Source organism: Hippocampus bargibanti, linkage group LG10, assembly GCF_051943395.1.
Source record: "Hippocampus bargibanti isolate YZ-2025 linkage group LG10, ASM5194339v1, whole genome shotgun sequence".
Classification (NCBI taxonomy): Eukaryota; Metazoa; Chordata; class Actinopteri; order Syngnathiformes; family Syngnathidae; genus Hippocampus; species Hippocampus bargibanti.
The window spans coordinates 21,562,398-21,585,578 of record NC_142743.1 but is presented as its reverse complement, the minus strand read 5'-3'; the positions used below and the strand labels follow the sequence as shown (position 1 = coordinate 21,585,578).

General features: G+C 40.1%; 1 protein-coding gene across 3 annotated transcripts in view; it reads right to left on the bottom strand.

Moving 5' to 3' along the window:
• The window catches only part of helz (helicase with zinc finger), a 30,381-nt gene continuing 7,200 nt past the window's right edge, over window positions 1-23,181 (bottom strand). The window contains exons 10-33 of one of the 3 annotated variants that reach the window (XM_089006169.1): window positions 22,585-22,726; window positions 21,783-21,938; window positions 21,420-21,690; window positions 20,389-20,515; window positions 20,082-20,294; window positions 19,412-19,551; window positions 18,559-18,738; window positions 17,434-17,535; window positions 16,881-17,059; window positions 15,588-15,706; window positions 14,742-14,887; window positions 14,213-14,360; window positions 12,934-13,117; window positions 11,558-11,786; window positions 10,251-10,512; window positions 9,258-9,303; window positions 8,218-8,405; window positions 7,867-8,071; window positions 7,710-7,780; window positions 6,502-6,988; window positions 6,170-6,425; window positions 5,371-6,034; window positions 3,593-3,884; window positions 1-3,055 (exon numbers count right to left, since the gene is read on the bottom strand). In XM_089006169.1, the coding sequence (XP_088862295.1) occupies window positions 2,679-3,055; window positions 3,593-3,884; window positions 5,371-6,034; window positions 6,170-6,425; window positions 6,502-6,988; window positions 7,710-7,780; window positions 7,867-8,071; window positions 8,218-8,405; window positions 9,258-9,303; window positions 10,251-10,512; window positions 11,558-11,786; window positions 12,934-13,117; window positions 14,213-14,360; window positions 14,742-14,887; window positions 15,588-15,706; window positions 16,881-17,059; window positions 17,434-17,535; window positions 18,559-18,738; window positions 19,412-19,551; window positions 20,082-20,294; window positions 20,389-20,515; window positions 21,420-21,690; window positions 21,783-21,938; window positions 22,585-22,726 (5,184 nt within the window). In that variant the 3' untranslated portion in view covers window positions 1-2,678. The remainder of the gene's footprint in view (window positions 3,056-3,592; window positions 3,885-5,370; window positions 6,035-6,169; window positions 6,426-6,501; window positions 6,989-7,709; window positions 7,781-7,866; window positions 8,072-8,217; window positions 8,406-9,257; window positions 9,304-10,250; window positions 10,513-11,557; window positions 11,787-12,933; window positions 13,118-14,212; window positions 14,361-14,741; window positions 14,888-15,587; window positions 15,707-16,880; window positions 17,060-17,433; window positions 17,536-18,558; window positions 18,739-19,411; window positions 19,552-20,081; window positions 20,295-20,388; window positions 20,516-21,419; window positions 21,691-21,782; window positions 21,939-22,584; window positions 22,727-23,181) is intronic. The other 2 variants (XM_089006171.1, XM_089006170.1) reach the window with 2 other exon arrangements.

Below are 23,181 nucleotides of genomic sequence, written 5' to 3'. Positions count from 1 at the left end.
GCAAATTTCAATAAAAACACTTTAATAGAGAAACAAAGTAAATAACCTTTTAAAACACAGTCTAAATCCTTTATTATAACCACCATTAGTTGAAATGGAAAAGAGTAAAACAGAACTTTTGCACCCATATGGGTTTATCCATTGGAATTTGGGATGGGGAGGCGTGACGGTGCAGACCCCCTGCAGGAAACAACAGGTGAGAGCAATGATGTGACAGAAAGAGGTGGACACAATGATCTATCTATCTCTACAGGCTGGGCCAAAGTTGTCTTTGTCTCAATACCTTCTGCCAAGATGTATAACAAAAAGGTTTCTGGAGAACGCAGTGACATATTAATTAGTATTGCACAAGTTCAACCAACGAGCTTCAAACACACCAAGGAGCAATCTCAGCTTGAAGCCCTGCTTGAAACACAAACATACATGACCGATACATTGTTGAATGACATGTTAGTAAAATAGAATAGCCGTCTTATGTCACATTGTACACATCAAATACACAAGGAAATTTTGACTTATGGAAATGGGTCGATTACAAATTTGGTTTGCCATTCATAATTGTTACAAATAAAAACAGGGATAGAAAGTTAAAGAAAAAGAGCATGCAATAAAAGAAACAAATGATTGTAGTCTAAACTGCATTGTGACACAACAGTTGTAGAACAGCAACATAAATCTAGGTATTGTACAACTGGGAGTGGAGGGTGTAACAAAATCAAAGATTGAATACATTTTAGACTACTGACTAGATTTTCAGATTTTGCCTCATTTATTTTGAGGGGGTGGGGGCAAACTGTATAATTAAAAAGGACGCAACTATTGGTTTGAATAGCCTCTATAAAAATTCCCAAATGTGAGGTTTACCTAGAAAATGTATATTTATTATATTTACAAGTCTGCATTTATCCAGCACTATCATACTCCAAGTGACAAGAATGCAATGTAAATACCAACACAAGTGGACAAGAGGTCCCTTTTCACATTTTAAAGTTGAACTGCTGAATGACAAATCATTGTCACAACGGGATGAAAAGGTTTCTTCAGCAGTCATCTGTACTTTTTTGAAGGTGTCGGACGTTTCGCTTCTTATCCAAAATGCTTCTTCCGCGAACTAAAGTTTTACCGGTAGTATCGGCCCTATATATAGCTGCTTACATGCTTTTTTTTTTCTTTTTATTTCATACTCTAACAAACACAAAGAAAAAAAAAACTAACTAATAGTCCTTGACTGCTCAATTGCACTTATAAACTACTAAAAAAAATCATATTAAAATTATTTATGAAGTTGTTAATGTCATTTTCACGTTGTTAGTAGATTGTCTTATTGGGAAAACAGGGGCAGTGTGTGCGAGTCACATCTCAGCTATATTCAATGCATCTTTATCACAAATAACAGTGTTTATATAAAAAAAAAAAAAAAAAAAAAAAAAATACTAAAAACATTTTGACTGGCAGTGTTTCCAATTAGGCAGAAAGTCACACCACTTTGACTTCAAAGTCACCCTGCACCCCCCCAGTCCTCAATACCCATATTCACATTCACTAACCATCACAGTACTGCAACATTCTAAAGCGCGATACCTTTTCTTTTTGCGAACAGCACATATTATATCCCTTCCATCACGTTCTTAGATTTGACTTGTTTTTTTCTCCCCCAGCCTAAATAAAATTGTCACAACTGTTTTATTGGAGGGAATAAAATAGATTAAAAGCAGCCACAATGGGGGGGGGGGGGGGGGGGGGGGGAGTAAGAAAGGTATCGCGACCACGGGAAAGTAAAAAATAAACTAAAAAAATAATAATACATCTGCACTGTATTTGGATGAATCAAAAGTAAAATGCATATTGTTACTTTTTTGAAACGATTACAAGCATGTATTTCATGACTTTTTTTTTGTGAGAATATGCCCATATGGTGACACCACCAATTCCTCCATGTAAGATCCAAAATGAACTCTCATAATGGAAGGGAAAAACATCAATATATGACAATGTTGCAACAAGCCAAACATTGAATATATTTGTTTTGGCTTTTCAGAATGTCCGACATGTCTGAAAGCATAACAAGCGTCTACAATAATTTAAGGACATGTCTGTGGCATACAATTCAGTCATTTATTGTCTTCAATGTACAGATTAGAGGAAACTTGTCTACGTCTATACACTTCTCCATGTAGATTGTGTCGGCTGACCACTTAGCTCTTGACTGTTGCCATGAGAGTACAACAACAATAAAAAAAAACACAAATCAAAGTAAAACTTGACAGAAATGCAAACACATGTGTTTAGTAACCAGTAAAAACAATTTCAATAAGGAAGTAAAAATGCAAGGAAGCTAAGTGGCCAACCAAAATCCTTTAAAAATGTCAACTTTTTTTGAGCATTACGTACATATACAACTGTAAATATAAGTATATATGTTCATATATACATAATGATTTATGGGTAATGCTTTCATTCTATATACTTGTTTTCTTCACATATATGAGAAACAGAAGAAACAGTTACAAATAAAAAGGTTTAAATTGGAACAAAACGAAGAAAACCTACTGATAGAAACAATTTGTAAATGAACTCATCACTATTTTTTTTTTGTATTTTCAGAAACGAGATTTTTCTTTTTTTCTTTTTTTTAATTTTAGCGCATATATATATATATATATATAGAGTGACACTCATTATTTAAAGTAGGAATAGTAGCCATTGCTACCATCTGAACTTCCTATACTGAGCTCCTGCAGGAGCGAGAGTGGATCGCTGTTTTTTTTAGCCTGCTCGGGGCGAATGGCTCTTGGTTTGGGTGGAGCGCGCAGGGCACTGGCATAGGACATTGTGGGTGCTTTGTTTAGATTTGGAGCTGCCTGAGCGGGCTCTGTGGGAGCCTGTTGTGGTGGCGGCTGTGTCGGCTGCGGCGGCGGCGGCTGCTTGTTGTTGGACATGAGGGGTGGGAACTGTCCGGGGTGCTGAAGCGAGGTGAGTGCGTGGGGGTGTGTTTGCTGTACTGCCGGAGGCTCGGCCTTCACCTGCTTCTCGATCTGACGGAGAGCCTTGGAAGCTGTCAAACACACCAAGAAAAAAACATTATCATATATGCCGTCAACCAAAGTGATCGCAGTGTGAAACAAGGTTAAAAACTGTTCAGGTTTTGTCTCATCTGTGCAAAGGACATCTGCCCTAAAGCTTTGTGACTCGTCAACATGTAACAAATCCCCGTTTCACTTTATTGGTTTCAACAATGGTGTTTTCCTTGCTCATCTCCCATGAAGTCCACTTTGGCTTCTTGAAACAATCCGTCTTATTAATAAACGGCTTCCCTTCCACTGTTATAGCTCATTTTGGACTTGAAACGGGAGAATGGGTGGTGTCGTGACAAGGTCTAATTCTTTTTGAAAAAAAAAAAAAAAAGGAACTAAATCAATTTTAATCTATAAAAAAAAGTAGCAATATACGTTTTACTCATGATGTAATAAATATCTGTATATTTTCAGATATGTTAAGCATAAGTGGGACAGACAATGCAATGAGAGAGTGATTGTGGCCAACGATGTACATTGGATGTTCTACTAGTGTCCTCATACACGACAAAACCTACCGAGAAGTTCCCGATGATGACTGAGGGTCCCACCTCCATTGCACGGAATGTTCTGGAACGGACCCGGACCACCACCGTTGCTGGGCCAGACCTCATGTGAAGGGTAGCCGTAGGGAGGATGTGGGTGCTGCTGCTGCATGTGTGGATGGGGATGGTCCGGGGTCCTGTCAGATGCACAGGACTGGGACTGCTGGGACATGGCATTGTGGTTATTGGCAAGAGAAGGTTGATCAGGGTAGCTGGAGGAAATACGGCGCTGATAAAGGGGCCGACCAGGACCTCTGGGTTCATACTGGATACACGAGAGAAGACATAAAAAGGTTAGAAGCACATCGAAACCAAGGCTCTCACAAATGTAGCTGTGTTGATTCCAATGAGAGCATGATATTTAGAGACCCGTTTCATTCTTTAACGAAGGCCTTTTAACCTCACCCAAAAAATACACCGGCATATTATAACAGTAACAATAACAGAGATATGAAAATAGGATAGAAATAGAATGGTGTTTGGGGGGGAAAAAAATAAACGCTGCAATCTAAAAAAATTGTATAAAAATTTTAGATCGCAACGAAAAAAAAAATATCACTAGATGAATTCCAAGAACAAGGGTAAGTGAAATCATACTTATTTTACAGTAATTTTTAGCTCTCGCCATATAAGGACCAAATTCAACATTTAAAACAGGGGTTGGAGGGGTGGTGAACATTTTTTCTGTTAACATCGTACAAATGTCTGGTGACAACTACAGCTGCTTTCGAAAATTAACTCCTCTATAAGTATTGGAATTTAGTTTTACAAAATATGTCAATGTACATTTTTCATGGTGTAAGGTACCATATTTTCTGGTGTATAAGGTGAACCTAAAAGCCTTAATTTTCTTTGAAAGATGACCCTGCGCCTTATATGTGAAGTAATGCCACAGGTGTGTGTTTCCTTTCAAAATTTAGCTTGTAGTAGACTTACACGTTTACCATGACGTCCCTGATCCACAGCTGAAAAGGATGCTTTGATCCTCTCCGCTTTCATCTAGAACTGCTTCATGTCACAAAGAGGGTACAGCAAGTGCTGAAGAGTGAATGACGCTCTGTGTCTGTGTTGTCATATTATGTTAAGTATTTATTTTTTGACTTCAAGATGGCGCCGTGACAGTGCCTGGCTTTCCAGTAGCTCCTGTATTATGTTTTTCTACTTCTTTCTTTCCTTTCCTCTTCCTTTCATAACTTTGCTGCTGTGAAATGTAAATTTCTCCACTGTGAGACGAATAAAAGTACATCCAATCCAATCCAAGTAATATTGAGCCACAACAGGTCTCGCAACTACTGTCAGCAGTCACCGACTCAGTTTATCCTTGTAGAAGTAGTGCGTAACCAGAAATGTCACGCCTTATAATGTGGTGTGGCTTATATTTGGGAAACCTTTTTTCATTCATTGAAGGTGCGTCTTATACTCTGGTGCCCCTTATATATGGAAAAAGTTTGAAAATAGACAGGTGTGCCGTATATACCGGAAAATACTGTACTCAGGCAGTAAATCCCATTAAGGATCACTTTGGTTAGGACGGAAAGGAGGAGTAATCAGGTCTGCAACTCATGTTATTTTGGGTGTGAAGGCGTCTGTGTGTGTGGGGGGGGGGGGGGGGGGGGTTTAACAGCTCACGTGTTGCCACATTTGAATGGGTGTAATTAAAAATGTTGATGGTCTATTGAATAGACCATCAACATTTTCAATTTTGAGTGGTGCAAACAGCATAGAATATCCCAAACACGTTTGATATCTACCTCATCTACACTGTGCAGGGTAATAGTTGCAGCTGTTCTGGGTGATATTGAAGGGTAGGACTCTTGGTCTTGACTTTGCTGAGATTGCTGCTGCTGTTGCTGTTGGTGGTGGTGGTGGTGGTGATGATGGTGATGATGATGATGCTGTTGCTGCTGCTGCTGATGATGAAGTTGCATCAAATGGACTTGCTCCTGCCTGCTAGGTGGGGCCAAGACGGGGACACCGTATGGAAGACCATGGGCCTGGTGACCCAACAAGTGGCTCTGCTGGGGCGGGCTGACAGATGCACCTCCACCATGGGACCACTGCGCCTCCTGTAAAAGGTATTTGACCTGGGACGCGGGTGGGCTGGCGGGGTGGGCTTGTGTCTGCTGTGCGTAGCAACTGCTATTGTAAAGGGGATTTCCAACAGGATGCTGCGGCAAAGCTGCTGTTTTGAGAACATTGTTATTCATCTGATCACGTCCGCTTTCATGGGGGAAAGGCCCAGATGGAAATTGGCCGGCATGATTTGAAGTGGGAGGTAAAGAAGATGCAGGGTCAGCGGAGGCACGGGACTGGCGATACTGGAGAAGGCGAGATTGAGGAGGGGGTTGAATTTCACTTGCTTCCCTGGATTCAAGTGGCTCCGGTTGGGGGATCTCTCTCAGAAGGCCTGTGTACCTGACGAGTGAAAACGCGATGATACACAAGATCTTGATGTGATTATCAGCAAAACAATTTGATTAATTAAAGTCAAAATTAAACCACATGATGATTACATTATTTTGAAATACAGTTTGCCCTGAATGGTCTAACCTGTTGAAAGGTGGACCAGTGGAAGCAGCCGAACCAGCTTCATCTTCCATGTTGGCACCAAGGCCCCAGTTAGCCGCACGATGTAAGTGATGTGAGAAGCGAGTCATGCCTGGCTGAGCAAGGTGGGGGATTTGTTGGGGTAAAGGGAAGGCGACCCCCCCTGGGAGGAAAGGGCCTGCTGCTTCATTCCACTGACCGAGCCTGGCAGCCTGCTGCTGTTGGTTAAGGACCTCAATAGCCAAAGGGCGCCGAAGATCTAAAAAGTCATCACGTTGCTCTAAAATGACTGCCTTTGTGACTTTGAACATTCACATACATTATAGGCGACTCACCGAGACCATCTGCGTGCACGGCATCTTCTTCCCCAAAGCTGGCGACTTTATTGTTGTGTTGTGATAGATTTGGGTGGTGACCTCCCAGGTGGGGCGCAGGAGTCCGAATGGAGCTCCCCATTTCTTCTGCACCTCCAGATTCTGGTGCATCTAAAGTGGGAGACTGGACAGCCCTATGTGGGGCAATATTGCCACTGAAGAAGGATGTCCCGGGACCTCCACTAGGGAAAGCGGGGCTGAGTTGACTCTGTTGGACCATTGCTGGGTGTTGAGGCTGGTTTACCCGATAAGGCAGTCTTGAGACTGGACACTGTTGAGGGAGGGCTCTTCCACTGACGGGATGTGTGGGGAAGGCGGGGTTCGATGGTGCAAGATAATTGAGCGCTCTTTGAGCAGCCGAGGGGTCTTTCCGGTGAAGCAGTGCATTTGGAAAACCACCTATCCCATCGGTCTGTGATTCAAGACTTCGCCCGGTGTCAAAATCACCCTGGGGGGGAAAATGCATTGAAAACCATGGGAGGAAAATTTGAGTAATGTATGTTTCTGTGTCAAAACATTAAATCAGATGGTAGTGCCATACAGTCAGTCACTATCCAAAGAATCATGTATTGTTAAAATTTAATTATTCTCCTTTTGACTGGGGGGAAAACCCTCACAAAATTACAGACACAATTACAATGAAGCTGTGGTGTTGTGTTCAACATAAAGCAGAAAAAAATGACTTGCAAATTATCCTCCTTCAAAAATCTTGACTTTTTTCCCAGTGGCTCTTTGATATTTATTTTTCGAAACCACATTTAACAAACGATTCATTACAGAAGGTAAAGAAATGCAAAGTGATAATCTCTATTTAGTTTTACTCAATGTACTGAGTAGTTAAAAAACATCTAGATTAAAAAAAAGGTAAAAAGTAAATGATTTTTCAGGATTTTGCGGTGTGTTCGGTTAGTTGGTTGAAAAAGAAAGGTACGACACGGTGGGGGGTTGAAACAAAACAAATCAAAAAGACTTTACCACCCCGTGCGGTAGTCAATTGACAGAGGTTATGTCAAATCTTAACCTATGTCTATAGGCTCCTAATTAGAAACATTAAAACTTGTTTGATCATGTTGCCGAATAAAATCAGAATTGAGGATCATTTGGTACCGTAATCGAAACGACCGTAGATATAACACAATGTGTTTGGAATATGTTTGTGTACAATGTACCTGTTTATCCTTAATTTCAATGTTTTTTCTCTCGGTTGTCTGCTCCGACTTCGGACCTCCTTCAAGTTTTCCTAAAAAGTAGTCAACAATGATGGTGTTATTACCACAATAACTTCTTACTGTTAACTTTTGTGGCAAAATGAAAATCAAAGCATGCCATTTCTGATGGCATCTGACTGCTGATCTGTGTCAGGGCTTGATTGGCCAACTCCTAAGGGAGATGGATGTGCCACTCCAATGGGGGGAATAGGGGAGCCTCGATTCTGGGCCTGCAATAGGTTGAAGTTGTAGGCCATGGCTGCTTGGTGATTCATGATGCGTGGGTCAACAGCAAAGCGATTCTGATAACCTGGCCATGGTAACTTAAGAAGAAAGAAAACAAAAAAAAAAAAACATAATTCCCTTCTGATATCAACATGATGATCCAAGAAAAGCTTTTTAGCTCTTAATCCAAAATTGACTTGCACACATTTGTCAAAATGGACTCATTTTTAGGCAAAGGACTTACGGGAAGTGGCATGGGCATGACCATGTTTCCACCATATACTGCTGGAACGTAAAGGATGCTGGCGCCTGTGTGAGGGTCTATCCTTTGAACGGGACTTGGTGACTTCCCCAAGCCAGCTGGGTTGGCCCCCACAGGCGGTGTAAATGCCTGGATTGGGTTTCCCATTAGAACAGCTGGGTTGGGCTGGACTGCAAGGAGAGATGAATTAAAAATACTGCTTACCCTGTGATTAAATCATTCGAAAACATTTAAATGCGTTTTGTGTTCCTGAGCCCACTTCACAATGTTTCCCTTCAAAGGGTGGAGCTTAAGTAAAAGCCACTAAATTCCACTGAATTTGATATCTTTTAAATACTCAGTGGTTATTGACGTTTTGAATTATGCTGCATTTGTTTATTTTTGGTGCCCCATTTATGCAACAGGGTATTGAATGTGGATTAAGTCTGTCACATCTTTCAATTTGTGCATGGCACAAGGAATTCAAGGAGACACAGTGTTGGTTCAAGGGAAGCGTAGAAGACTGAGTAGAGAAAAAAAAACGGCCATTATAAAATTTTAAAAAACTCAAGTCGTTGATAATTGGTCAGGTGGTGTTGTCCCAGAAGCTTTTGCTGTGATGAGCTGTTCACACATTTTAGTATTTTGATTTCGATCTGATGATATATATAGGTCAACGATGGTGAGAAGTCAAACTTTTAACTCAAGCAATCATAACAAGCCTGTCAGAAGTAAATGCATATTCCACATTCACTCAACCAGGATGACAAAGGTCTGTGTAGGCTCACAGGAGTGAACCGTCAATGAAAAGGTTTCTTCAGCCATCGTCGCTACTGCTTTGAAGGTGTGGGACGTTTCGCTCTTTGCTTCGCCAGTTTGCTGACGAAGCTCTTCGGATGAGGAGCAAAACGTATGACACCTTCAATGAAGTACAGATGACTGTTGAAGAAACCTTTTCATGATGACGAAGATGTGATTTTTTTTTGTGGGTCATACTTGCGCAGAACACTTATGAAAATGAGTACAACACTCCAAACACTCACCATATCCTTCAGGTGGAAGGTGCTCTGTGTGGTTGGCATGTTTTCCCTGCAAGAAAGAATCATTCGAAAATCATATAAAAGTCAGTCAGGCCATGTGCTGCCACTCCAAATGAAAACCATGAACTTTAAAGTGGTCCTGCTATAACATGTCACACTTGTTCTTGCATAACCATTTCATTATCAATGGTCATGCAATGAAGGTGTGTAATAGAAAAGGAACTAAATTAATCTGAATAATCAGTGAACAATTAAAAATCTAATTTGGACTCAGTTATATAACTATGGACCGACCACATGTCTATGTGCTAATAAACCTGCCTTGCAGCACTGAATGAACATCCATGCCAAACTGAATAGTCGGCTAATCCAAAAAAATATTACACATAAAGCTAGAATGACAATTGCAATATGTCATTTGTGCAAATTAAAATAATGGGATGACCTTTAAGACAAACAATGTGATGCATCTACTGAAATAACATTTACTGGAGACTTCATAGGACAAAATATTTGCTAGCTCATCAGCCCCAGTAGGTGATGACAGCAGGTTGTCAGCAGTGGTGATTTTGTTAACCTTTACCTCGAGGCAGTCAGCGGGGGCAGATGTGGGAGCATTAAAATAAATAAAAATGAATAAATAAAAACAGCTTAGTTTCTAAAATAAAACACCATGCACACCATACATACAATAGTAATTTCTTGCCTTGGTATGGGTACAAGGTAGTTTAGCCACAATAATTTCTTTCCAACATCCATACATATGGGCTTGCTTAAAAGGGCATCAACCCCCAAAAAGATTGCAAGAGTCTGTTGCAAAATAAATTAATGTTTTTTATATATTTTTATATGACCCTCTGTCGTCTGTGGACACATTGAATCAAAGGGAAATGTAAGATAATTGGATATGAAAGTGAGTTGGATGTATACGCAAGTGTTGGTTTTAATGGCTTTACATGAAAAGTGCCCCTGAAAACAACATTAAAAAAACATTACCTTAGGTGGCGATTGCTGCTGTGCCGGCTTTGTGGATGTCGCCTGCACATGCTGAGGATGATGGTGAGCATGTAGCGCCTGTGAAGGCGGGTGCCCTTGAAGGGGCCTGAGGGCGCGTGGGATAAATTCCGGAGCCAAAGGATTGAGAACATAGGTCTTCTTTAGCTCCAGTGCCTCAAGTTGGGATTTTATTTGCTCAAAAGTGATGCCATGGAGGCTTGAGTTTTCATGGCAGATGGAAACAAAATGCTCCCAGAACTTTCTAAAAATGAACAGAGACAGCATTTAAGTAAGCATCTTCAGAAACTTCTATTTGGAATATTAAGACTCCGTCTGCTGCATTCCTTGGGATTTGGTTTGGTGCAGTAATTTCTTTCATTCTTCAGTTTTGTTTTTGTGGGTCCTTTGTCAAATGCTCAGACAGTAACATCCCATATTTTTGTATTCTGCAGTTGAAGTGCGAAGCAGTATGGGTGAAGGGTGAATTAATATACACTGCAATCTGCTACTATTTTATGTTCTTGTAACAAACAGTCACATGTGAACATAGAAAACACAATGCAAAATGTCCTCCCTAATGTCAATTCATTAAATTGTTTGGTGGTGGGTTACGCCAAGTTAACTTTTATGGCACACCATTAACTCACTCACTGCCATTCAGAAATTTATTCGAGAATTGAAAATATAACGCAGGGCGCCATTCACAAATTTGTTTCTTGCTGGAGTGCCAATAAAGCGCTGGACAGACATTTTAGCAAAGTTTTCCGTTCCACAAGGGGGTAGCATTTCCATTTTTCCATGTTAGTGTTTTGTTCCAGCTTCAGCTGTTGTTAAAGTGCTATATAAATCAATATGTATATATATTTTTGGATTTCAAGCTCACATAAGTCCAGACCCATATAATTTAGAAATTAACTCTTTTTCTGATGAAAGAAGAGAGTCTAAAGGTTCGTACGCTGCATTGAATGTAGACCTAAAACTCAGTATCCTGTGGGTCCTGGAATTCAAGTGACAATTACAAAAGGCCTGGCACTGGAGTGGACACATTTTTGCAAGTCTGGCAGTGAATTAGTTAAGTTAAAGGAGCTGATAGTTGTTGTCATGCTGCATCTACAGTTGGCAGTGGAAATGCAAGGCCGATCAGAATTTAGGCTCCCAAAATATACGGATACTATATGGATTGGTCGGAACTATACAAGCTAAAAATCATCTTACAACCAGATGGAATTATAAAGGACATGATATTATAGATGCACTCCACTTTCACATCTCCTCCAGTAGTACGAAACACATCCTATATATAGTACCTGCACCGTCCAACAGAGCACAGTGCTATTGGGTCTCCCACAACCGCAACCAGCGACTGAGCTCTGGTGATGGCTGTGTTGAGCAGCTTGTAGTTGGACAAAAATCCATAGTCTAAATCCTCAGTGGAGTCCTCCACAAGTTGCTCTTTCCTTTTGATGGCTGTTTGTTTTCGCTTGCAGGTATGCCTTGTCCGCACTGTGCTTAGGAACAGCACCCGGAACTGTTTACCTAAAAACATGACTTGGTTGACTGCCTGAGAGTGTGCATTCAGAAGTGACATTCAATTTAAAAACAAAACACACAGATCCACCCCCCACCCTCAAAAAAATCCATACTTCTTGAGAAACAATTAAAATTGATAGCCACGAACGTATACCATTTACATTTGAATATACAGTTCAAATATTAAATTGTTTTCTAAATGATATCACAAACATAATTCAACCCTACTAAAATCTGTGATGACAAAAAAAAGATACATCCCATTTGTAATTTTTTTTAATGTCAGTTTTCACCTATCATGGGCTATTCATGCAAGGTAAACCCCGGAATAAACACGTTTTGCTAATACCTTTTGCTAAAAGTTCACAAAAAAGAATGATTGTTCAAGTTCAAATCCTGGCATATATCAAAGTGCCGTTTCAGTGTATGTGTCTCTGTGTCTTAAATATGCAAATAATGAGGGGGTTAATGACCTTTTTGAGTAAATTAGGGATGGAACTTTTTGGGGTGATTTTTTTTTATTGGTTTGAATAGCTTACGATAGCTGCGCGTGAATGAAGCCCGTAATGAGGACAACGGGCACCCATCAAACTTGAATAAAGCAGACTAAATAAGATGGCATTTTTAAAAAGACATATTTCCTGAAAAGATGTCCTTTTAGAGGCATGCTCGAAAACGACCATGAATAAAATATGAGTAAAATGCACTTTAGAGCAAAATGTCTGAGTAAGCATTCTCATGTTTTAACATGCTCAATGTTGCCTTTGTGGTCAGTCTTCCTTTGACATGTTGAATGTTTTTTTGAAGAACACCATTAAATTCTTAAAATATTACGGCAAAAAAAATATATATGTATATAGAAATAGGTTATTGTTACTTAAAAACAGAACATGGTTATTTAAATGACAAAAATCCACAGAGAATGTGAACTCTAGCTTGCTTCCATTAGAGCAGAGAACCAGACGATTTGACCTTTTTAGTCCTTTTTCCACTTTCTTCGATCATTTTCAGGAGGCCTTCAACGAATGGAAATTCACTTCAATGCTAAATTTGATCAAGGGCTGACCACTTAACAGCAGTCGTCGACAGTACACCAGTTCGGTACATTTTACAAAGAAAACGACAGTAACTTGGTAAAGGGTTTTTTTCTCACCTTGGACATTGAGCACTCTTTCCACGCTGACCTCGTGCATTCTCTTCTTTCGGAGTTCAGCGCGAATGCGAAAGACCTGGTCCGAATAGGGCGAAACCACTCCAATGCTGCCCTCATCCAACTTTCCCCAAGCAACTGGCCATTTCTTACGTAACTCCTCAACACGCTCCACAATCTCAAAAACCTGTAAAACAAAACATTTAAGAAACAAAGTAAAACGTAAAATAAATACTTTTCAAAACCGCATTATTTTTTCAATCGGCAATTGGTCCAGACCATAAATTTTGTCAACTCCCCACATAGTTAAGAATTAGCCCCCAGCAAAGAATCGGCCAAAACTATGGCCACAACAGTAATGAAACGAAGACTGAGGCGGTCCGAGGCCAACATTAAAATTCTACATTTTTCAAACATTGTTGCTTTTATTTTGCTTTAAGTATCATACCTTAAACCACAATAACGCTAGCTAAACTAAAAGCTATGACGGACAGCCCCTCCCACCCCCTCCTGACAGCTCTGGGTAGCTCCTTTAGCCAGAGACTATTACACCCGCGCTGCAAGAAGGAGAGGTACCGCCGCTCGTTCCTACCGACTGCTGTCAGGCTTCACAATTCCCAATGATCACATGTGAAAAAAAAAAACAAAAAAAAAAACCTGGACACTTGTAAATATGGGTTGTTGCAATATATCTAAATGCATCTCTTGATTCTGCACTATGTACAGTCTTGTTTATAGAACGGTTTTTGCACATCTACATTTGCACAGTATACAGTTGACATTTTTATTTTGTTATGCTTAGAATATCTTGTTTTCTATCCTTTCACTCCCACCCCAACCCCATCCCTCTTCAATTGCTGCTGTGGACTGCAAATTTCCCCATTGCGGGACGAATAAAGGTATTCTGATTCTGATTCTGATTCTGAATAATTACCCTTAAAATATGTTTTTGTTCTTGGCTTATTTTGGAGTATTGAAGATTGACTCCACTGTTACCACTGTATATGTGTTTAATACATAGCCCTTAGTAGAGCAGAAACCTCATGTGTCGGTTTTTAACTAAAAACAATGAAAACCCCTTTTGAGGTTTCGTCGACTTAAACTGTCCTAAGACTGAGCCTAGGCTTAAATCTAAAACGGTGGCCCCAAAAAATGGAGAGCTGTGGCTATTAATATGAGGCGATCTATGTGAGGACAATGTCTTTATGGCCAAATTTAGCTGTTGTGACTTTCAATCAGGTGCATTTTGTACTTCAGACATGACAGTCTATTTTTGTCATACCTCAGCATTGTTGTAGTATGCAGTGCTGTTCTTCTCTTGGACATCTTCTCCTCGTGCAGTGAAGAAGGTTAGAGGATAGAAGTCTTTGTGACAGGGCTGCTTTCCACTTGCCATCAACTTGCCATCGTAAAACAACTCTGAAGTGTAGCTGTAGTATGAACACAACAGGAAGGAATAAGACAACAAGAATCAACTTAAGTCAGTTTAAATGCATTTCTATTAGTTTCCCTGGTTTTTAGCCAACCACAGTTCATAATTTAAAATTTGCGCGTATAGGGGCATACCAAAAACCACAAAAAAAACTCAGAACTGAGTGACAACTTGCAACTGTGTTCTTTTTTTATTTGATGATTCACAGTTCAACTGTTGCTTTTTGACAGCATTTGAAATATGACAATTAGGCGAGCAAGCATTGCCCTCGGGGGAAAAATGAAGTCCTGTAAACAGCCAAGCTTTTCTCTATTTCCTCGTGTTAGCCTTTCATCTCTCCACCGTCACAACGCCAAGTGCGGTGAGGGCTCACACCTACTTTATGATAGCTTCATGGGAGCGGTAGTTCTCGCACAGCAGGATGCGGCATGGGAATTCTGAAGGGTAGTGCTCATATAGACGGTCCAACAAGGAAACATGCAGGTTTCGCTCGCGGGCAAATTCACTGTACACAAATGGACTGAGCTGTAAATAAAAAAGGAAAGATAATTAGAGAGGAGTTGTCCTTTTAATTATCCACACAGTTACTTTGGAGAGACAAATTGTTTTACTAGGAGGCTCGAAAAGCCTGATTGTCTTGCTATTCTATACCACATTGCCACCTGTAGTTATTTGAACCCCATTCTTTGACAAGCATAGATACAATAATAAATAAAATACAATTATAAATAGAAACAAGAGATAAAGCTACACAGAGAATGCAATTTTAAATAGGTGGGTTTTGAGATGTGATTTGAAGGCGGGAAGAGAATAAATGTTACGAATGTTGGGAGGAAGTGAGTTCCAGAGTTTGGGGGCAGAGCGGCTGAAAGCTCTGTCCCCCATCGTGCTGAGATGGGCAGGGGGCAGACAGAGTTGAGGGAGGGTAATGCATATAAAGCAGGACACAATTAAATAAGGTTAAAGATACATAAACATGTGGACTTTGGAGCCTAACTGCCACTTTCGTTCATAGTGGCTATGGCTGAGCTGCTGGGATAACTCAATCAGGGTTGTTTTCTACTGATTTCAAATAAATATCAAGTCTAATACCCGCAAGCGAGCTGTGTTGCTCTGCTTCAAACGGATTTTAACAATGGACACTAGACAGTGCAAAGACAATACTCAGATGTAATACTAATATAAAACCGATCTCCTGCTGTAGCCACTTTATTTTGGGACTGACCTGCATATGGTCTCCAGCCAAGACAATGCGGGTGGTACTGCTCGCTAAGGCAAAAGGCATGATCGTCTCACACTCCATGGCCTGGGCAGCTTCATCCAACAAGATATGAGTGAACAGGCCTGAATGGAATGGACAAACAGCATATTTTATAAACAACTTATTTTTTATTTAATTTTAATCATTGTTGATTCATTGAAGATCCTGTCTCAAGATCAGAGGTTACATCTTTTTGGGGGGCGGGAGCAGTGGGAGTATAATGGAGACGGGATTGGGCATCGAGAACGAGGATGAGAAGGAAAGGTCACAATGATAAGCATGTTGGGAAAGATAACTACTACAATATTAAATAATACACAAAAGTCCTTCAACTTTACACACCCAAGCATTGCACACTTTCACATGCATGCTTTCAAGACTCTTTCCTTTTAGTGCAGTATATGTGACAGTTGAAATACAACTCCTTTAAAACCAACAGACTTAAATTATGTTAGTCCATTTCTTAAAAGCCTTAATTGTACATGCACATGTAATATTTACGTTTTATTTCGTTATCTGGACAATCAGCAATGCGTATTTTATCCAAATGCTAAATCTCACTTAGAGGCCATAAAGTATCATGTTTAGTCACATAAAGCAGCCTAAACATCTTTCCCGGGTATCCAAGCATAGCTGTGACACGTTTTAAAAGCAACTTGCTCGATGTTTTAACAGCCATTGCTCCTGTTCCTGACTGTTTACATCACTCTCAAACACTAAGCGAGCCCAAGGGATAAAACGTGGGGAGTAGGCTAATGATGTAAAATACATTAAACCTGGCAGATGGCATCCCAATGGCACAAAGCCTCCTCCACTAACAAAGAGACAGTCATTCGCCTTCCCTGATAAAGTGGTTCGTTTACCTTTTCTTCTTAGGTGACGTAAATGAGTTTCAATGATTGAATGGTAGGCCTGTGTCAGAAGATCAGAGTCCTTAAAGACCAACTGCATTGAAGTGGACAATAAGATTTTTCCTGAGCTCTCGACATGCTCAAGGAGAAAAAAAGACGGTTCCTTGTGCTACACTGAGATTCCCCTCGCCACCCAAAATAAGAAAAAAAGAAAAAACCCTGCAAATTCACAACTTCCCAATTAGTAGCTGCCAACGGTGGAGTATAGAGTAACAATCACAATATAAAACTTGGTGGTCCCCATCGTACGCTTTAGGTAAGATTTATTCAGCCATGTTATGCATTTGTGGCGGGTCTTTCTTGGAAATGGATTTCACTGATCTACACGAGATGAAATGCGTCTCACCAGGCTCCAAGTCAAGTTGACAGAGGTACTGGGAAGTGCTGAGGGTTACCACAACAACACGATGCCTCAGGATGTCATCCCTTGAGGGCATTTTAAAAGTGACCTGTGTGTTGGAGATGAGACAGTACTGCTGGACCACTGGGTGGACAGTCTTCACCCAGCGGTTCCTAAAGTATACCCTAGAAAAAGAGAAAATAAAAATAAATGTATCAAAGCAAAAATTGGCTACTTGAGGCTGTATGTTTATTTATTTCCCAAGATGTCAATCACATCTTAAAAGTTATGATTTCTTGTGAGCAGAATTCCCATCCACCTTTCTTACGCTTCATTTCAACCCCATTTCATCATTTTTTTTACTTTGTGGTACATAGTTAAAGATTATCACAATGTCCTCCCTTTGCTTGCTTACTACAAAAATTAAGGGAAAAATAAAATCCCCTTTGTTGCAGACAGAATTCAAAATATGTGGATAAGAAATAAATAGAATGTGTAAAGCTAAATGAATATTGAATTGGACTTCAGCCATCATGCTTTTTGGGGGACATATACACACCTGAGAGGTCTGGCATGTGGATTTCCTGCTTCTACATAAGGATGAAGGTAGTCCTTAATGTAAAGGTCGGCTGCACTGTTGGAGTGGGTGCAGATCAGAACCCTGTAGAGAGAAAAGACAAGTCAGGGAGAAATCATTCACTGGGCATGCTGCAAATATCTCTTCAATTGATTGATGCACCGGACAACCAATCAGATAACATCTCATTATTAGATACACTTCATGCTCTAACAATGCCCCCGAGCTTTGAAAAGTTAACAAGCTAGTCATTGGTTACATCCAAATTTTTTGCTTAGTTTTTATCTTCTTAAAAGTAAGATAGGGTATAAAAGTGAGTGGGGAGCTGGACCAAATAAGAAGAAAATAAGTAGTACTTTCATACAAAATGGGAGGACATTATGTCACTATGACCTTTTCAAAGTGCGTTTGTCTCGTCTGCCAGTTATCAGAGTGAACTCAGGTAATGGAAAATTAAAATACATAATTATGTTGCGTTGTGCAACATATGCGGTTATACATCAACATAAATTGCAATAATCCTCAATATATTTCTCAGGAAATATAATGGATAGATCATTTTAACCTGGTCATTTCAAAAGTCCCTCCCATGCTGAAAAAGTGTGAGCACCCCTGATCTAAGAGTAACACGAGTGTATGTCAGTAGGATGTCTTGGCTTTTAAAACATCCATAATTCACTCAACATTCATTATTGTATACATTCAGAGTAAAATGAAAAATAAATGTTACATTTGCTGCCAGTTTGTCCCAAAGATCTTTTTCTTTTCACTTTCATGTGACGTACAGTCAACCTTCTGGCACTTAGAAAACAAAACATTGAACACAGTGGTTCATTTATCTTTCATAAAGAACTGAGAAACATTGTGCAATGAGCTCGATACGTGGCTTAGACCCATCCAATATTTGAAACGCTTATCCTGACGAGTATCATGGCGTGTTAGAGGCTATATTACTTATCTTTGAGCAGTAAGCGGGGTAGAGCCCAAATTGGTGTATACAGGTGTGTGTTATGCATGAGACTTTAAAGTAAATAGATGGAAAATGCTTCTTGGGGAAAATCTGTAGTTTGCGACTGAACATAGGTTGACAAAGTAAAACATACATACCTGCTAGTTTCCTGCCGTAGAATGTGCTTGACAGCCTGTGCCAGGGTGAAAGTCTTGCCAGTGCCATAGGGTCCAATTATGAGGACTGGAGGCAGGCCGATAGCGAGGGGAGTGGTGATGGCTAAAATGGCCTCTTTCTGCTTGGCATTCAGACGAGGATCCAGCTGTTCATCCCACTGCCTGAAAGTGTAAGGAAGATGGGCCCAGTAATTATTCAACAAATTATTTATAGAACTATCCGCCACAATGGCGAAATGTTTTTGACATTTTTAGGTCTAAAACAAATAAATGTTCCCTATTAACTGGAGACCGCTTTGGCACGAGAAACAACCTTGACTGCCTGATCGAATTACTTGTGGTGGAGCTTAAGAGAGTTCCTGAACAACATGACCCTAAAAGTGAATGATCATTTGCAAGGAGGTGTGTCTGTGTGTATAACTAAAAAAAGATATGTGCAGAGGTAAGAGTGTGGGACAGTTAAATGACTCAAAATGGGGCATATTATGTTCTATATTATTATTAAGCTGCTCGCTTCTTTTTAATAAGTCAAATGAAGTACGCCAATTTTTGTATAGAATATATTGTCACCCACTTAAGGAGACTATGTCACTCAGTTACCGAACAACTATGGGCCAAACCAACGAATTGGCCGATATCTGCTCTTTACATTCACCGGTCATAAGGATGATTGATTATCTTATGAACTGCCGTTACAGGCCCACCGTGGTGAGAGCAAGATGCTTTGCCATTACAAGTTGTGTCCAACAAACTACTGTTCCAACATAAAGACCAGGTTTGTTGGAGGGAGTGAGGAACAAGAACAACATTGAAGTGTGCGTTCGGTGTGAATTACCTGTTGGGGCTCCAGGGGATGGTTGGGACAAGGCTAACATCAGGAAAAAGAATGCTATTGTCTTTACTATCTTTGATGCGATCCAGGGCATAATGCATCTCACACAGTGGTAGCCTGTTCAGCTGGAACTGGAGCTCCACCTGATACAGAAGCAACGTCACTGTTTGACTGAACAGACAAAATAATCAAGTGTTACGCCATTTACACCAAAATACTGGTAAATGTGGGCTCTAAACTGAAACAAAAAAAAGAGGTAAAAGGTAACCGAAAAGAAAAATGGCACCACGAACATAAGTAGGTAGCACAATTAATTCAATTTTAATCATGACTACCGTTGTGCCTGCCGCAATTACAGTGACCTGATTGTTGCCGACACTGAAAATTAAAAATGCAGGTTTTGATACATATCTAAGCACTTTCTAAACCACTGGTCAGCGAACCACCAGGGGACAAACGCATGGCTAATGCGTCATAAAGTGCACCCTCCTAAACTTCATGTCAGACAGTAATGTTTTTAAATACATTAACAATTTATGCTTTCAACTGTTGGTCACAACACCATTGGAAAAGGTTTGAAAACGATTCATCTTGATCTCATGCTATAAAAAACAAGAAAATTGCATTTGAAGAGGACTGTGTAGACTTTTTATATACACTGTGAAGCACAAACCTGGATTTTTCTGTCAGGCAGTAGTCCAAGTTCATCACAGCAGTCTTTGCAGATCCTGAGGAAGATGTATTCCTTAGTCTTCTCCTCAATAACAGCTTCGTAGACACGCTCTTTGACTCCCGGAGGAGGCTGGCTACTGAAGCCCTCTGAGCCCAAAGGCAGGAAGAGAACTGACTTCACTTTAGTCATCACAAGTCGTCCTGCCAGTGTGTCCTAAAAGTGATAAAAATGCTGCTGCATTAAGAGAGAAAGCAACTAACTGAATATCAGTAGCAATCCCACAATGTGAAATACAATCCCTCAATACCTCAGACAGTGTTTTTGTGAGTTTAAAACGTGCAAAGAGTTGTCCATTCTGGGCATACTTGGCTCCAACTGAAATACCAGTCAGCATGAAGCTGGATACCAGCTGCAGGTTTACTTTGATGTTAAACCTAGAGAGACAAAAAATATCTAAATTAGAATACCAACTGACATTTCAAAAACAGTCAACCATCAGAACAGGAACAATCCAGAAGGTTAGTCATCCTTAAATCTGGACAAATTTGCAAATACAGGTTTTCGGCTAAAACAATACAATTTGGATTGGATTAGCCTTAGTCTCGCAGTGGAGGCATTTACATTTCACAGCAGCAAAGTTATGAAAGAAAGATAAAAGGAATGAAGTAGAAAAACAAAATACACGAGCAGCTGGAAAGGCAGCCACTCTCGCGGCACCATCGTGAAGTCAAAATAACAACAACAAAAAACTAAATAGCAAATAATATGACAACACAAAGACAGAGAGAGTCATTCATTATTCTCTTTAGTTGAAACTTTGAAAATTATGTAGTCTCATTGAGTACATTGTTTGCATTTCTACCATCTGAGATTTGACCTCAGGCATGTCCATCGACCGTATTGGAAGTTGAATTGCGTTAGAGACAAATGTAAGGCTCACAATCAAGATTAAGGCTGACACCTTGTGGTAGCTCGAAAACAGTTTTTTTGTAACCAACATTAAAATTGAAAATTCACAATGACAGTATTTTAGTATGTAAGTAGTATGAAACTTGCAAAGGGAACAATTAACCAAACTGCCAGCATATATTTCATGATTCTTATACTCGACATCTTGCCTATATTTTACTGTGACTTTTTTACTGTAACTTAAGACTCATGGTGGAATATCTGCAAGAAAGCTCATAGTGCACGAAAACTACTTTTGTTTCCAATGTATTAAAAAAAAATCCCCACCTACTTTACTGTTGAAGATTGTGATATTCATTTAGACCCACTTCTCCAATTATAGGAAAGCCATTGTCTCACTGCAACCAGGAAGAAAAAAAAACGACTCACTTGCTCACTTCTTTAAATTGTGCAATCTCCTCTATGTAGAGAAGGTCATGGAGCCGGGACTGGTAGTTTTCTCTGGTCAGAGACTTGTCCAGAACTGACTGAGTAAAGAGCTGGTCCGCCGACAGTGGGATTTGATAACGGGATAAAAGACTGCGCTCCAGATCACACATGGTTTCATTAGGTGTGAATCCAACTATAGTCTTACAGGAAGAGTCCCAACGTTTTGCAGTCATCAACAGCTGTTGTCTGGCTGCCATCAAATGTTCTATATCTAGAAAACACAAGTAAGCTCAATTCAATGGTTGTAGTTTCTTTTGACCATGATGATGTGTGTCGAGCAACAAAGCTGCTTTCTTGTCATACCTTCAATAGAGGCAGCATCCACCATGATTCGCTGCATCAGCACTGGTTCAGAGCCAAAGTCAAAAACGATGGTCTGTCTGAAGGTGCCAAAAATCTCTGTGGTGAATTCCACTGTGACCTTGTAGACACAGTGGTCTATGCCGTTGTCTGCTGCTACTGTTCATAGAGCAAAGATGACAAGGAATGCAACATACTGAATTTATTTGTGAACCGTTTCACATTCCTGTGTCTGACGGAGACTTGGTCTACTACTGGTGAGTACAATGTATTAGTTGAATTGCTGCCACCTGACTGTTCATTCCTCGACACCCGAGGAACGGTGATTATTTTTCAGAATAATTTTAAAAGCAAACGTTGCACATTAAACAAAACAACCAGCAGCTTCGAAGCAACCTTCTATGAAGTTGGCCGTGCTATCCCTGTGCTTTGTGCCGTCATCTACCACCCTCCCAAATACAACAACTTAATGACTTAAATGACTTTTCAACCTTTCGTGCGGAAATAAGCCTCAAAAAGGAAGTACACTTGCATTATATAAGAGATTCAAAGACTACAACTAGGGATAGGCGAGTATTACTCAAGGTATGGTTCTCAAGTGGCCTTAGGCTGCTCTGAATAAATACAGGCCGAGCTGGTGCCGTATTATCATAAATAGTCAATGGTTGCGCGGCCCGATTGTCGAGTGGTTAGCATGCCGGCTTCACAGTGCAGAGTAATAATAATAATTTCAAGGCCAACTTGCCTTGAAATTATTAGAATACCTATACTCTGACGATTGGGCATCATACTCCAAACAACATACCTGCCATTTCTTTTCGTGGAGTCCACTCTTGGGAGCCAATGGACACAGTTTGTATCTGCTCCCCAGCAGAGACTCCCGTGATGGAAAAGTGTGGTCTGTGGGCATCGTAGAGCAGGGCAATGCGATATAGTTTTCTTGGAGGCTACTCAAAGAAATACAGACAGATGACAGAAAAATGTTGGTTTAGAACAGAAAACACAGCATTAAAAAAAACAAACATTGTTGCATTTATTTAGTGTATTTGTTTTGCTTAATTTTGATGGTTAGCCATGTGTATGCTCTCTGTACTTGAGCAGAAGTGTTCACAGAAATAAAGCCACAACAAAGCCAGACAAACCTTTTTAACATTTGTCTACTGAAACTATAATGAATAGGAATGACCTAAATGTGATGAAAATTACATTTCCTCGAAAAGACTAAGTTCAAAATGACCGCCCCAAAAAAGTTCTATGGAATTTATTGAAAATTGCTGATCATGTTGACTCGGCCTTAATTACAGTTATCGGCTGGTATTCGTGGAGAATAGTGAAGTTTCCCTGCTGCAAACAACATTTAAAAAAAGTAGGGTGTTGATCAAATGGTCGCTAAAAAATTGTC